A 15964-nucleotide genomic window follows, 5' to 3' on the forward strand; every position below is an offset into this window, starting at 1 on the left:
ATTGCTTTTTCATCCTTAATTTTCAGACAGATAATGAAATTAGAAAGACAATTTGACATTTCAAGAGAAGTGAACCAGTAGACAGAACATACTACGAACTTTCCTCCTCTGCACTAGTGGAATTCAGCTTACTCTTGCAAATCCTGCAGAGTCATTAGATATGCAAATAGGCATAATCAAAATTTGCATTTTAATAGCCATGCTTCCATTCATAGCCATGGCAATCATGTATTCTGGTGACCAGTTTGATTTTGAGTTGGTTCACTGTGCATAAAATCTCAGAAACTATCACAGAATGACACATGCATTTTGGGGGGCGTGCAATTCCAAAAATCCATGTCTGTATGGTCTGCAAGTGTCCGTATGTTTAACTAGCTTGCAAGAGTCAGTATGTCTCTGAGATCAATATCCATGCTCACCTTACCTGTAAGGCTACAGTTTGAATTGCAGGAATATTTAGGATTTTGTGAAAGCACAGAGAAAGCATTGCTGGCACAATCATGGGTATCTCATTTCCAGCATGCAAAATCTTCTATGTGAAATGACACACACAGTAGCCCACAGGCTGAGGCTATAAAAAATTTAGTATGTTTTGCAATTCCCATTAATTATTTTGCAGCCTTTTCTTTGAATATTTACTGTGAAGTCTAGAGACAATTCTATTTCTTATATCCATATGTCCAGACAGCACAAAAGATTTTTAAAAGTGCCCACAATTTGGATATATTTCACTTTAGTCTAGAAATGCAGAGAGCTCATGTTTAGTTTTTATCAGGAAAAGAGATAGCAATTGTCAAACAAAGAGAGTACTTGAAAGGAAATAAAACAAATAATTCAAAGTACTTGTTTAAAAAGTTACAAAATATGATAGCATTAATGGCACTTAAAGCTATAAGCACTTAAAAGTTTACCACCATATATTTCATAACTTCTTTTCCTAAATTTCCTTTTTCTTTTCTTTTTTTTTTTCTGAGATTATGACAGCAGCTTATGTCTAAACCCAAACCCAGCAAAAGGGGCAGAGAACCCTGAGATTCTATGGTAGCCCTGGCCCTCATTTGAATTGTGTATATGCTCTTATGCCTAAAATTCAGATTCAGCTACAGAGAACAGCAGTTTGCCAACACGCAAAAGCTGTAGCTTCCCTTCTGTCTTCATAGTCTTACAGCATTAAAATTGAAGGGTTTTTTTCAGTGGTAGAAAGTGTGACTGAGAAATTCTTTAAAAAAACCACTTGGCCCGCTGTTTTATACACTTAGCCAAATATTAAATTGATGTTTTTCTTCTTTTAAACAACATAGCACGAGATGTTGCATTTTCTTCATATGCACTTTCTTGTGAGAAAAAAATCCATTTTTCTTTTTTTTTTTTTGTCACTGCTTAAGATAAATACCCATGGAGTTTTTTCTTTTCTTTTTTTTTTTAATGAAAAGAGTAATCCAACCCTTACACACATCTGTGTTGATTTTTCAAACCAGCACCCAGCTGGTGGTTGTGTCCATAGACATTCTTTTGGAGTTTAGAAAGGTAATGCATCTGACTCAAAAAAAAAGGAAAAAAATAACTAGCTTGGATCACGTGCCAAAACGTAAACTAAGCCTTACTGAGAGTTTTTAGTTCACTCCAATCATTTCTCCTCTTTTTTATCACCAGGGGAAGGCTTTATGGATGCATAATCCCCTACAAAGATATACCCTTTTTCATCCCTTTCACAGGCTCTTCTTACATAGCTGCCCTTTGTCTAACACGCCATGGCAGGAGCACTCTGATGATATTGCCGTGGTTCAATTTCTTCCCTTGTGTCTTGCCCTGGTAATCTTATACAGGCTGAAATTTCCATGTGCGTAGCTTTCTGTTGCCATTCTGCAGTGCTGTGTTCCTGGTTTGTTTTGGCAGAGGAAGCTTGAGTCTTTATGGCACAGTGAAATATTCCTCGATGCTATATAATTCAAATTGAATAAGGAGTCTGTATAAGGCACGTGTCTCAATATATATATACATATAAAATCACTAATATTGTTAATTCAAGTCAAGCATCTTTTATATTTAATTTTTGTCTTCAAGTAACGCTTTGTTTTCATGTTCCCTTTCTTTGGTTTCATTGGGAATCACTCCATTTTCCAGGTCTGAGTGCTGCTGGATACAGTTGGTCAGGACTGCAGTGCTAGAAGAGATCTCGGAATTACACATCTTCTCTGTCTCCTCTTCCTTTTTTTCTTCATCCAAAGAACAGTTTCTGAAGGTCTCATAAATTTTACGCACATCCTCAGGGATGGTCTTTTTGAGGTCTTTGTTTTTCCTTTTGGTCATCTTAGCGGATGATCCAAACTTGTTAATGATGTTGTCCTCGGATGCCCCCTGCCCGTGCTTGTTAAGCTGATCTGGCCCTTTAAGGCGCAGGTTGTTAGGCCTGTTGTTGATGCTTTCCTGAGAGGAGGCCTTGAAGCGCCCTGTTTCCAAGGTAGCAAAGACAGAGCGCTTCTCTGGAGAGAGCATGTCTAAGGAGTGGGCTCGCTGGTCCAGGCCCAGGCGTCTGCGCTCCATGCTCCGGATGGTGGCTGCCCGTTGAAGTTTGTCATGGATCTCCACACTGAGCCTCCTCCGTGTCTCTCTGAACTCAGCCGTCACATTTGCTTTCCACTCCGCTGCGTGGGCTTTTATTTCTCCAACCTTTACAGAAGAAGAAAGAGAAATTAATTTTTAAAATTAAAAAAAAAAAAAAAGAAAAAGCAAAATGAAGCTACAGTCTTTCCTTTAGAACAGCAGCATAAACACTTTCTTCTCTGGTACAAAATCAGAGAGTGGTCCCATCTCCACTGCATCCATCTCTAAACACACCATCTCCACTCCATCCATCTCTAAACACACCAATTAGTGACTAGCTGATGGCTTATGGGGCATATAACTTGTCTGCCTGTGTCACATTTTGCCACCCCACACATTTTATAGCTGTGTTACATGATGAGAGTTGTTCATGCTAATCCCTCCTTGTTAAAGAACAAAATTCCTGATTCGTAAGGTCAGCAGTAGATGGTCAGGAGTGGGCAAAATTAATCACATATAATTAAACCAATATGCTTCAGAGCAGCACAACAACCAATGCAGCAGTACAGTAATGTATCTTCCCATATTGATTATGGATGGAGCTGTTCAGTCCCACTAAAGGTCCTGTTCAGGGCCACAGAGTCACAGAGCAGTTAATGTTGGAAATGCCCATCAGATAATTTCAACTGGCCCTTTGACTGAGCCAGTCTAGAGTTCTCAGGGGCAAATGTAGCTGTCTTTAATGGAGGTTTCCATGGCACAACTGTCCAAATACCACTCAAGTCATCTGGAGGAGTTTTCAAAACACATTCTGAGAAATTACTAATCATTACCTCTTCTTGTGTCTTCTTGGACAGGACTCTTAACCAGTCTCCAATCATACTCAGGACAGCAGCAAAGTAGGCAAGGCCGACAAGAATCCAGAACCACACTAAGGGTTTATACCACTCTCGGTAATGTATGTCAGCATTTCCTCCTGAAATAAGCATATACTTATTCTTAGGAATCATAAGATGTCAAAATTATGACAAAATACCTGTAATTCTGAGAAATGCCTGAAAGTATTTAATTCTTGACAACATCACTGTAGTTCTGAAAACAGACAAGAAGCCTGTCAGATGGGAGGAACACAGTCTGTTCTTAATTTAAAACTCTTCAAAATTATCTATTTTTCTGCTTCTATGTGACCTGTCAGAGCATCTAGTAAACACTTTTCTTTATACTACTCGTACTCTGAAGCAAGTCTGAAATTCCCGCTTTGATAGTACTTGCAACAGCACAAGCATACATCCAAGAAAAAGGTTATACACGGCTAATCTTCCTTATACTGAAGTGCCTGCAGCCTGGTAGTTCAGAAACTTTACAGATCAACCTCTTTAGGTTATAGGATTTCCAGACTTTTTGGTTTTAGCTACAGGATTGAGAGACCTATGTGCAGAAGAAAGATATGTAGCTTTGTCTTCCCTTTTGTCTACCCTTCCAAATCAGGATATCTGACTGAAAGCCAACCATGCATCAGCCCTGATAATAAGGATATACAGTATACAGTCTGCTTGGGTATCATTTAGAGGGGTGCATTCTCTGGCCAGTGAATTGAGAGGACATATAGATCAAAGCAAGCAACAAAGATCCTGTATGTTCTTCATGCAAGTCTCAGGATGAGCTGGCAAAACAAGAATGAGACATTAGGCAAATCTAATGGACTACAAAGAGCCTAAAATAACTGCAGTAGCAGCCAGACTGCTGCCTACCACAGAATAAAATAACCTTTTCCAAAAGACAACAACCACAGCCCCACTTTGAGACTCTCAGTCCTATCACAGTTCTATGTGCACTGCAAGAATGAGAGCCAGTGATAGCAGGCACAGCCCTGAGCGGAAGAGAGTCAGCAGCAAAGAGTCTGCACAGCCCCATGGGCACCACTGTATTCCTCAGTGCAGGTGAACAAACACCACCTTGGTGGTATTTGTGTAAATCTCTGCCTGCACAGCCAGCCTACCAGGAGACTCAGGCAGAGGACTGCATATTTGCTGGACTCCAGGCCTGGTTAGACAAGAGCTACCTACTGATACCTCTGTATGACTGCAGAGAGAGATTCTAGGATTTTCCCCTGTTAAAATCACCATACAACACAGTCGGCATTTTACCCTTTCCTTTTTGCAATCTGAGACATTGCTATGACTCTTTAATTTTATCAAAACTCAATATAAGTGTAGGTATGGTGTTTGAACATCCCCATGGAAGGTCAGACATTTGAGAATTGGCAGGGACCCAAATATTGGTTTTGATGTTAATCTCTCCCCATATACTGCATGAATCACACTCTTTTCTTCCAGTCTTTAAGAGTGTGAAACAATGGGAGGCGGTAACTGCTGTTGCCATGGTACAAACCTCTTCTGCTCATACGTGTCCCTGAGGAAGCTTACTAGGAAACAGATTGTCTAGGTCTATCTTACAGAGTAATGAGGTGACCGAGAAAGCATGAGACCACTTTTTTCAGCCTATCAGATATTCTGGCTTTTTCAGGCTTCATCTACAGTTATATTTCTGATAGTAGTACAAAAACTTACTATTTCGCCAAGAGCTGGGAAATGTTCTAGGTGGAATAAACCAGCATAGCTCCATTGATGTTATTTTACCCATTACAATGTAGTATTTTTGATTTTATGTTGAAGGGACAGAGATACTGAGAGATTAAAGTGACAGAAAATAAAAGGGACAGAAAATCTCTCTCAAAGCCAACAATAAAACCCAAATCTCCTGGTGATCACCCGCCTTAAACTCTTATCATGAAATCGCCTCTGAAGTTTTCTTATTCAGGGTCTTCCATTTGAAAAATTGTGCTTGTTAGTAGCCACCCAGCTGTGGATTATATTCTCCTAATCATGTTCCATATAGAACAATTAAACATTCAGAACTTTTTTACATTATATTATTAAAGAAAACAATACTGAAGTGTGATATGATTAAGAAAAATATGGTGAATTATTTTTATTTCACAGCATGATACCACAAAGACAGAATTTCAGTGAGCTTCTCTACACATTTAAGTGGTTAAAATGAACCAAGCTCATACAATCACTTCTGTAACTGAATGCTCATTAAACATTTTTTCTTCACATCTGAGTCTTTCTTTGTTCTGTGCCTTTTCTTTTCCTCAATAATTCATGTCTTCTATACCACTATGTCATAAAAAGAGGAGGATTAGTCTTCTGTACAAACAGACTTGTCTGCAGTTCTTCAGCAAAGAAAACTTTATATATCCCTGTACTTTTATTTGATGTTTTTAACTCATTCATGCTTTGCTGATTCATAGAAAGTAAGAAAACAGTAGCATATTATGACTGTTTGTAACATAAGTATCTTAATGCCTTTAATTAGGACTGCTAACAGGAATGAGGAGTAGAGGTCATGCACTGATGGGAAAAAAATCCACTTATTTTAACTACCTTTTTGTTAGCAAAGCAGTTGTGTGAAAAGAAAATATCTCTCATCTCTCTAGCCGACTATCTTGACTCCCTCTTTGGAAATTGATAAGGGTGGATATTTATAGTTCCTGTTGGTACTGTATTAATCTTGGAGAGTATCCTCCAAGCACTAAAATGCATACCCCATTAGTCTTTCTCTTCCACATAAGCTTTCCTTAACAGTTTTTGCCAAGGTTAGAGAACAAAATGCAGGTTTTGAAATGCTGCAGCTCCTGTAGTAGCGGCACACCACTGAGACCTGTGGCTCAGCCCTACTTTGTAAAACCTTCCTCCATTCATCACTTGAGCTACTTGCTTCTGTAGTCAGCCTCAGATTGAGCCCTAATGGACTAATACAAATCTTGAACTCAATGGGAAAGTAATTTGACTTGTGCATAATTCATTGCACAATAAAGGATAAACAGGATTTCCCAGGCTCCTGTTATCTACACTGCTGAAGGCTTGTAATCTGCAGATGGCAAGGCACCTGGATCTTAAATCAACCTGGTGTCCTACTACTGCACAGTAACCCAAACAAAAACAACTGGCATCATTTCACTGGAATATAACACACTGTGAAAAGCCTCCTCTCTACACCAGATACACCAGAAAACAAATTCTAAGAGCCAAGGCCCTCCTGCACAGCATCTGGGCTTGAAGCTGCTCACCTGCTACAAAGTCACCAAAGCCAATGGTAGTCAGAGTAACAACCACAAAGTAGATGGACTCCAGCGCTGTCCATCCCTCGATGTGTTTGAAGATGACTGCTGGAATTGTCACAAAGACAATGCAGCCTGCCAGGATGAAGAGGATAGTAGAGATCACCCGGATCTTTGTTTGACTCACTTGCTTTTTCTAGAAAAAGGAAATAACAGAACAAGAATTTTGAGTGGATTTTTGGTCTCTATACCTTGTGAATGGCAGACTGATCATGCTGGTGTCACCTGGTAGGTCTTTTTCTGTCTTTTGTGAGCTTGTTAGGTGGAATACAACCCGCTCTCCCTGTTAGTCAGAATCCTGCCCAGGTAATACTGAACGTCTATGTCTGGACCCAGAATATCATGATTCTCATTTTCCATGCACTAGTCAGTGACTAACCTACCAGAAACACCACCTGGAAAAACATTTCTGAGCTTCAGAAAGGTTCAAATACACTCCAGTTCAGGTTCAGTGTTTAAGAAAAAGTGCACATTCCCACCTCCATACATGTATGTGTACACCCCCATGGGTTCACCAGCACCAATAATTCAACAAGCAAGACCAAGATTAAAATGAAAATAAACCCTTTTTTCCCCCTCTAAAAGGCTGAGATTTTATGCAGAAATAATTCGTGCTTTGGGTTTTCTAGACTCGGGATTTCCAGCTTTCATTCACAAATATGAAGGTTAAATCTCCTTTTCAAAAATAGAAAGCTGTATTATTGGTTTACTCCAGAAATGAAGGATTTATGTAAAATACCAAACAGCCTGAGATAAAATTACCTATGTAAATCCACATTGGTAAGCTCTTGAACAAAGAGTATGGGTGTTACTGGCTAATAAATAAAAATTTAAGCAGTGTAATTGCAATATTTTACACTTCTAAATCATATAAACTCCCAATGTATTTAATATAAACTTAGATTTTGTTGCCATTAATATTGATAAAAGCATGGATTAATAGAATTGATTCTGGCAGATTTATTTCAGATTTTCTCTGCTATAAATAAACTCAACATTCAATAAAGTTTCATGAAAAACCTGGAAATTACTAGAAATCTTAGTGTGGATTAATTACAGTGGCAGCGTAAATTCTCTATTTATCCTGGAAAAGCAATGTGGAGTTCACTGCAAGTCACATATATCCAAATTAGTTTTCCAAATCAAGCACCTCCCTTAACCCAGAAAAGAGATCTCATTTCAGATTAGGGCATTGCCTAGACAGGAAATAAGATCTCAGAAGTTATCTTTTCAATATACAGAAGGGATATTGCCTGAACTGGTTGATATCTAACCAGCATGGACTGTGCTTCCACTAAAAGATGAGCATTTCTGTTAGAGGTGCAATGTCAGACCATCATTAGGCACTTCTCTGATCTGGGATGCATTTAAAACCAGGTAGCAGCATAAATATGCCATGTTTCATAGATACTTTTAGTTCTGAAACTGTTTAAGATGATCCTTGCACTTAATTTTTTTTATTTTTTGTGTCTATGTATTGTTTTCTGTGTCTGGATGAACACAAATAGCTAAACAGGATTTGTAATATAATGCCATAAATAAGAATAATCAAATACAAGGCATGGAAAAAACAGCCATTGAAGTACCAAGGGGAAAAACAACACAAGAATATAAAACTTGACTTAACTTCTAATTTCCTCTTTTTATGAAGAGTCATTCTGAGCAATTTCCTAAAATACTAACAGATGATTTAGCTTCTTTAAGAGGTATGGACACACATTCACAATGGCAGGATTTTAGACTTACTCTGTGTGGGGTGAAGGGAAAACAACTGATCACACAAATGTTACATGGTATCACAGACTGGCACCCTTGCTTTTTGTCATTGTGGATGACAATTTAACCAAATTGTTGTTTATTTATTACTTTGGCCAAGGTGACTTGTCTACTTCTCCTAAATGCTTCAGTCTCCTGATATATAAAAATGAATTGTCAGACACTTTGCTACAGTGGAAGTTAGGAGGCAAGTGTCACTTGGGCATCCTTGGACAAAAATATTTTGTAGCTGCCTAGCACTACTAGGAGAACAAAGTTACGCATTATAAGCCTTCCTCCATCCTCCATACAGTAACAATAAAATGCATTTCAGTGTGTGTCAGGATTGTCTTGCCTCATGAGAGAAACAGAAACAGAAAGAATGGTCTGCAAATCCATACCAAATGTTCAGGACATCCCCTTGTTCATGAGTGATAAATTCAGTCAAAGGTTGTTGGGTTTTTTAAGTAAAAATGGTAATGATGTTAATGAGAGGATCTGTAAAAAGGCCTGACTCACGGTTATTGTGCACCTCTATCACTCACACAAAAGCAGAGCAGCTGAGGGTCTTTTTTTTTATTATTCTTTCACTGGTAAAATTGAAGTTAGAAAGTAATGGTGAATCAGGCACAGCATTTTTAGAGCTACTGAAAAGAGCAAAGAAGCGGGACTCAGAAGAAGAATTACTTAATGGACAATAACACATGAAATGCAGGACGCAAGTGAAAAGAGGGTTTTTTCTACAGTTAGACATGCATTCAGAGGACATCCACAGTAGTGTCTAACTGCTACAGATTAAAAAAATGCTAAGGCATAAATGTAATTACCCACAGAATATGTACATTGTAATAATGACACATTACAAAAATGTAAGCCATTGCAGTGTTACAGGAAGTCATTATTTAAATAAATAAATAAATAAATCACTATATAGAACACTAAAGGCTGAGAAGTCTGAATAGATTCATACAAATCTCTCTTTTAAATAGTATTTTCAGTCTGGACCCAAACACTGACAAATAGCTAAGCAACTTCTGCCATGCTAACACATCCTCTGAACCCATTTTGTGGCATAAATACAGAATTTTCTATATGTGTCAAAAAGAAACAGTACTTTTCTCCAGGAAAAGTAGTTAATCTTACAGCTGCTTAAGTAAAATGAAGACATTTTTAAAAGAAATGTCTTCTACTTTTTTTTTTAAGTTTGTTTACCAATAAGTTCTCTCCACATTGATGAAGCAGATTATTTATAAGGCATTCATCAAATATAAATAAATTAGTGCCTGCTAATTACAGCAATTTAAATTCATCTACAGCTAATCTGGAAAACATTAAAGAAGGAATCAAGAACTAAAACTAAGAGTTTTCTGTGATATAACCACCTATCAGAGGTCACTTCCATTTTTCAATGAAGGTGCTGATTTTACTCTTAAGGTGACTAAGTGCTAAAGTGGCAACATCACTGATATCATATTGCTCAAGTTAATTCAAACAACCTACTGTCAACCTGCTCTAGTGCCAAGAGGGGTGAGGACAGGCATCCTCATGAAAACACCTTTATCAGTGGAATTTAGTTCTTATGCATCTTTCCCATTAATAAGTGTGACCCCACTTTCTCCTTATTTTCTATTGCATAGTGGGTTTGGTCTTATCCAATAATTTCAGAAGTTAAAATAAATCTCTTTTTTCTTTCTTTCTTTCTTTCTTTCTTTCTTTCTTTCTTTCCTTCTTTTCTCTCTCTCTGGTCCAATAGATCAAAGCTAATGTACTGGATTATTTTATGTCTCCTGCTCTTTTCAGGTGAACAAACTAAGGTACAATTTTTCAGACCTGATGATTGACCATAGAATAGAAGGACCAAATGACACTTTTAAGTTCACAAAATGAGACCACAAGGATGATACACATTCCTCTGAAAAGGGAAAAGGAGACATTAAGTATGGAATCAAAAGATGCTACAGTTATTTATTAGACTAGACTAAATGCTAAATATCTGGAACATATATATTTCCATGAACAGCATATTTCAAACATACTTATTCCAAGATTCTGTAGTGTCACCTCTCATTTCACAGAAACTCCCCCAGTATACAGTACTACTTAACCAAAAATAGCATCAGAACATTTGCTGCTTCACAGTGAGCTCAGATGGTTTCTCCATCTTCCAAACATTTTCTTTTCTGAATTCCTGACAAATATCCCCAAGACTCTAGGCAAGTTGGTTACCCTTTTGGCTAGATGACCAATGGCATATTTTTAGAGATAGTACAATGTGGCTGCATGGAGCATGCTGTCCTCCTCTCTCCACAAGGCTCTGCATTTTGGAGCAGAGAAAACACATTTCAAAGAAAACACATTTCTTTAATATTTCTTTTGTTCCTTTCACCTACTCTTAACTTTATGCCCTTTCCCATGCTGCCAATTATTCTTGGAACAGATTGTCTCTGCTCATGCACTAATTAAACAGCTTGTCTTCTAAATCACCTTCTCCAGATCAAAATGTTTTAACAACAGGAAACACAGCCACTGTACTCAAACCATAGACCAGAATATCACATATATTGGTTCAAAAATGTTAGACGTCCTTAGTCAAAATGTTTGCTGAGCTAGTGTAGATGGTGCAGATAGTCATAGGCTCACACTGCTTGTCTTTCAGCCCAGCCAAATGCAAGCCAGTCCTGGTCCAGAGCCCGGCACGTACCTCAGTAAGGTGTGCTGCCCTTCTCAACAGGCTCTATGGAAAGACTGGCACAGCATCAGGCTCACAGAGCTCCTGGTGATCAGTGGTATGGTCACATCAACCTCCTTGCTGCCTATACCAATCACTATGCATTTCATCCTTCACATTCACAGTGAGACTGAAACTAAATGTATTTTAAATATCACTGACTTGGAGATAACGTCTAAGAACAGTATAACAATCTTTTGTTCTTCTCCATTCTCTGAACACTGCTGGTTCCACCCACCACAGAGCACTGCTGAGCCACTCAGGTGAGATGGTGGCACCTCCAGGAAAGCGTATCTAAGAGAGGGCAGAAATGCTGGACAGGCAGAGGATGAAGGAATAGAGGAAAGAATGAGGCAATAACAAGGTCAGGGGAGTGGGAGCTGCTCCATAGTAGCGCAGGAGGAAGAGTGAAGGACCAGAGGAAAAGGACACTACTATGTCCTAACCCCAGCCCCTGTGCCACTCGCTGCTGCACTGGAGGGACTGAGCATGACCCCCAGCTACAACATGGGAGGAGGAGAAGAGTCTGGAGTGAAGTGACCCTGGGAGTGAAGTTAAGCCTGAAAAATGGGGAGGAAAGGCATTTTGAATTTTTGTGAGCTTTTTCATTTCCAAATACTCAACTCAGTAATTAAATATTTATGCTAATTGTCAATAAACTAAGTTAAATTCCACAAGTCAAGTCTGTTTTGTCTATGACAGTACTTGGTAAGTGATTTCTCTGTTATTATTTTGACCCATGAGTTTTCTCACTATTGTTCTTCCCATGTTCTCCCCATCCCACTGTGGGTAGGAGAGTGAGCGAGCGGCTGTGTGGGTGCTTGCTGCCAGCCAGGGCCTACTCACTTTTCACTCACATCAGTGAAGAATACAACACCCTTTGAAAGCACAGCAGCAGAATTATAATATATTTTAAAACATAGATGACATTTCAGACACCTCCAGGAGTTATGAACAGTGGTTTGAACCATTCCACTAGAGATGGGCTTCCCCTATGCTCTAACCAGCTCTCTTAGTACCTCAGTGTTATTTTAGTTCTCATGTTTTATAAAGAGTGCTGCTATTGCTGCACAAAAAGGTTCAGAATCCATCCTGTTTCTTAACTGTAGTGAACAGTAGAGACAGATATAAAAAGCTGTAAGCACTCACATTTGTTACTAAACTTGGCAGAGACAATCCTGAACTCATATAGGGCACAGGTCAGAGTAAAGAAGGATTTCTATTTTTTTTTACGTTGCTATTTTTCCCCATAAACCACACTTCTGCAGGATGTTTGTCTAGACCCAGATGGAATATGTAATAAGCTTCTCACAGAGCAGCAGCTATCTCTAATGTCATTTTTGTAAATCTCTAGGTATGGATCTTGCTGCAGTCATAATGTGAGCAAGCACAGTGTCATGAAAATACAGAAACACAGGCTCAGAAATTTTCTAGGATTGATATACCACTTTCCAATCTTCTCTCTATAAAGCACACAGGGCTTTCTGATTTGCACCACCTAATTTCTGCATGTTGCTTATTATCCTACCAGAGAAATAAAAATAACAATAATAATACCAAACCACTGTTATGGCTGAGCTGTATTCAGCTCAAGGCAAAAAAAAAAGAATATATGCTTTTCACAGACATTGGGGCAGACAAAAGACAATAGAGATTCATGGCATAGACTTAAGCAATTTTCCAGAGGCTGAATTTGTAATGTGCTGCTCCTTCCTTCCCTCCTTCAACTCCCTTGTGAGTTATACCTATATTCCCTGCTCCCAGGGAGTGCAAGAATGGGTTAAAAATAATTGTTCCATATCATCTCCCCGTACCTGAATGGATTTTACCTTGCCATTCCTAGTAACCCTGATTTTGATCAGTGTTGAGTCAATACTTTCATCTCGTTCATAAGTGAAATTGAGAGAAAAAAAAATGCAGTTATGACTGTGCAAAGAAAACTGCTACATATCAGCAAACTTAGATTCATGAGTATATGCTGAGCATCTAATTAAGAAATGCACTGAGATAGAAAAAGAAAATTTGTGTAGCTTGATCAATGAGAGATCTAGTTATCTATAACATGACATGGCTATTTTCAAAGACTTAGCAAGTAGAAGAAAACTGAACCTCATGTTAGAAAAAATTCCTCTTAGCGGAGTGCAGAAATTCAACATCCATTTTTTTAGCTCTGTTTGGGCTTTCATTTTTTGTTTTGTTTGGGTTTTGGTTTCCTTTCTTCCTTTTTAGTGGAATAAATTCAGATTCCTTCATACTGTAGAGTTTTCAGAACATTTCCCTATTGATTAGCAATGTAACATCAGCATTCATAAGGCTGGAGTGGATACTTTTTGGACTAGATACTGAAAGGTTAAACAGTGACCTTTTAAAACAGGAAGAAGATCTTCAAGCTAGAAGACTTGTTTCTAAACTGCAGCTTTCAGTTTCTGCTTAGCTTGGAATAACGGGCTAAGCAGCCTTCCCTTGCCCTTCTCAGGTACAACTGCACACATCACTCTCTGCAAGAAATTCTCGCAAAAGCCTACAAAGCATATTTTGCACTTACCATGATATTTCTTACAGCTATTAACAATAAAAACATTGCAACATTGCAGTCTTTCTAGATAAGAACACTATTTGTGACTAGCCAAGTAACCAAAGAGCATTCTCTCAAGTAACTACTCTCAACCGCAAGTGAGTTTTACTGTAGGTGGGATACAGATCCCAGAAGAGTGGAAGGAAAGTAAGAGGAGGAAGGCAGAACAGCTCCCACTGGGCAAAAACATGGAAAGAGTGGAAAATGTCTCACCCCTGAAGTGTCCATCCATGTCACAACTCTCCCCCTGCTCCTCCCTGCCACTGCTTACCTGCAAAGGTGAAAGGAGGGCAGGGAGCACCTCCAAAAACAATGGTAGGATGAAGGGTGCATCAAATACATGGCTCAAAATGATTCTTATTGTCACAACGACACACGTATGTGCCAAGGGAAAATACAAATATGTCAATTACATTAGAGTAGTTGGGTGGTTTGTAAGATAGCTTGACAATCCTAAAAGGTGAAGGTTGAATATGTAAGGCAACATAACACTTGAATTTACCACCTCCATGCCACATGTTCATAACACCAAAGCAGCATCTCTTAAATGAAAAGGTAGCACAGTCCTCCTGCCTAGGATGAGGTACCATGTACAGGTGCCCTTGTGAAGTGTTACCTATTGCCTTTCAAGATTTATCACTTGCCTCACACTCAGTCTCTGATGCTTCACCCCAGGCTGTCCACAGGAGTTCTGGAGGATATTGTGAACAACATTAACTAGAACAGCTCTAGGGGAGATCAACAATCACTGATTTTTGTGTTGCAGTTGCATTTCTGTCTCGCTTTTCCTTTATTCCCTACATTGCAAACTTAAACAATCTTGAGTTTTTCAGAGATGGCAACACTTTCATCAAAAACCAGGCACACATGATTTGGTACTTCAGCACTGCACTGTCAGGAACACAGAGAAATTTCCACAGCAATATGACCAAAACTTTAGGCAATAAGAAAAGGAGGTTATTCACTACCAGTGCTTAGAAGAGACTTTAAATTTCAGGCTGCTGCTTGGAAAGTTCACATATTCTTTGGCATTAATCAGCAACTTCCATTGGAGTATCTTATTTGCTAAGCTTCATACAGAGTATGTAAGAAACCCTAGCTGTTCAGTAAACCCTTAATCATGCTTTTATCTCCTGTTTGTCTGGTGTTTCATGGGAAAGAATTGCTTCAGATTCACAGGGTTTATTTCCAGTGCACTTCACTGCAACTAAAAGTTATGTGACTAATACTAATTTTAGCAGGAGGAAAGGAAGGTATAGTTTCCCTTTCTAGAATAGTGGTTCCTGAACATTTCAAAACATAAACACCATTGAACTCACTTCCCTAATTAGAAGGCTCTGCATGGAAATGCAACTCCTTACCACTGCTTATACTCAAATCATTCTGAATACTAACTTTGTTTCAAGCCAAGAAGTGACAAAGATTGGCCTTAGATATAGAGAAAGAAATAGTACCCATCTTTGTTCACCACAAAAAACCAGAAAATAAACAGATAGAGGGAGCAATAGCTAGCAAAAAGATAGAGATCATATTCCAGAAATTATCCCTGGTGTACATAAAAAAATAGCCTGAGTACATTAACAGTGGAAGAAAACTCCTTCCTGAACACTTAATTCCTCATTATTCTATTGTTTTTATGTTCTTAAGGATGATAAATTAAATCATCATCTCCAGATCAATCCATCACCCATAGAAGGGTTTGAAAACCCTTTTTCTCAGTGTCAATTGCCAAATACTCTCTTACTTTGCTCTTAACTTCTTAACCACTAATTGCCTGCTACACCTGTCTTTGGTTTATTCATTATTTCTGTGTAAACAGTCAAACAGGTGCTAAAATATCAGGCACCCTACAAAGCAAAAAAGGACTAAAGCAGATGAAGAAAAAACCCGAAGATAACAGAGGATCTTGTGTTTATACACTATACTAGCCGCTGTCTACCCATGATCAGAAAGCAATACAATGAAAATTGCATCCCAAAAGAAAAATGAACTATTACAATTTACTGCAATAGGCAGATACCTGAACAGCGATAAAGCCTTTGTATTAATCATGGATTCTTGACCATTTTTTGTGTAATATTCTGTTTCTAAGAGCTGCAAATGTTATGAACACTGCAGCTCAGTGACAAAAGTATGACTCTAGTAAGAAGAATTAGTGAAGGCTTGAGCCTCTAAT

General features: G+C 38.5%; 1 protein-coding gene across 6 annotated transcripts in view; it reads right to left on the bottom strand.

The window, feature by feature from the left end:
- Positions 1 to 1402: 1402 nt before the first annotated feature.
- The window catches only part of KCNK10 (potassium two pore domain channel subfamily K member 10), a 63993-nt gene continuing 49431 nt past the window's right edge, over positions 1403 to 15964 (bottom strand). For all 6 annotated transcript variants that reach the window (XM_027673117.1, XM_027673126.1, XM_027673113.1 and 3 more), the window contains 3 exons: positions 6680 to 6866; positions 3378 to 3520; positions 1403 to 2670 (listed from right to left, as the gene is read on the bottom strand). In XM_027673117.1, the coding sequence (XP_027528918.1) occupies positions 2047 to 2670; positions 3378 to 3520; positions 6680 to 6866 (954 nt within the window). In that variant the 3' untranslated portion in view covers positions 1403 to 2046. The remainder of the gene's footprint in view (positions 2671 to 3377; positions 3521 to 6679; positions 6867 to 15964) is intronic.

Source organism: Neopelma chrysocephalum, unplaced genomic scaffold (genome assembly GCF_003984885.1).
Source record: "Neopelma chrysocephalum unplaced genomic scaffold, ASM398488v2 Primary Assembly neopelma1_24, whole genome shotgun sequence".
Classification (NCBI taxonomy): Eukaryota; Metazoa; Chordata; class Aves; order Passeriformes; family Pipridae; genus Neopelma; species Neopelma chrysocephalum.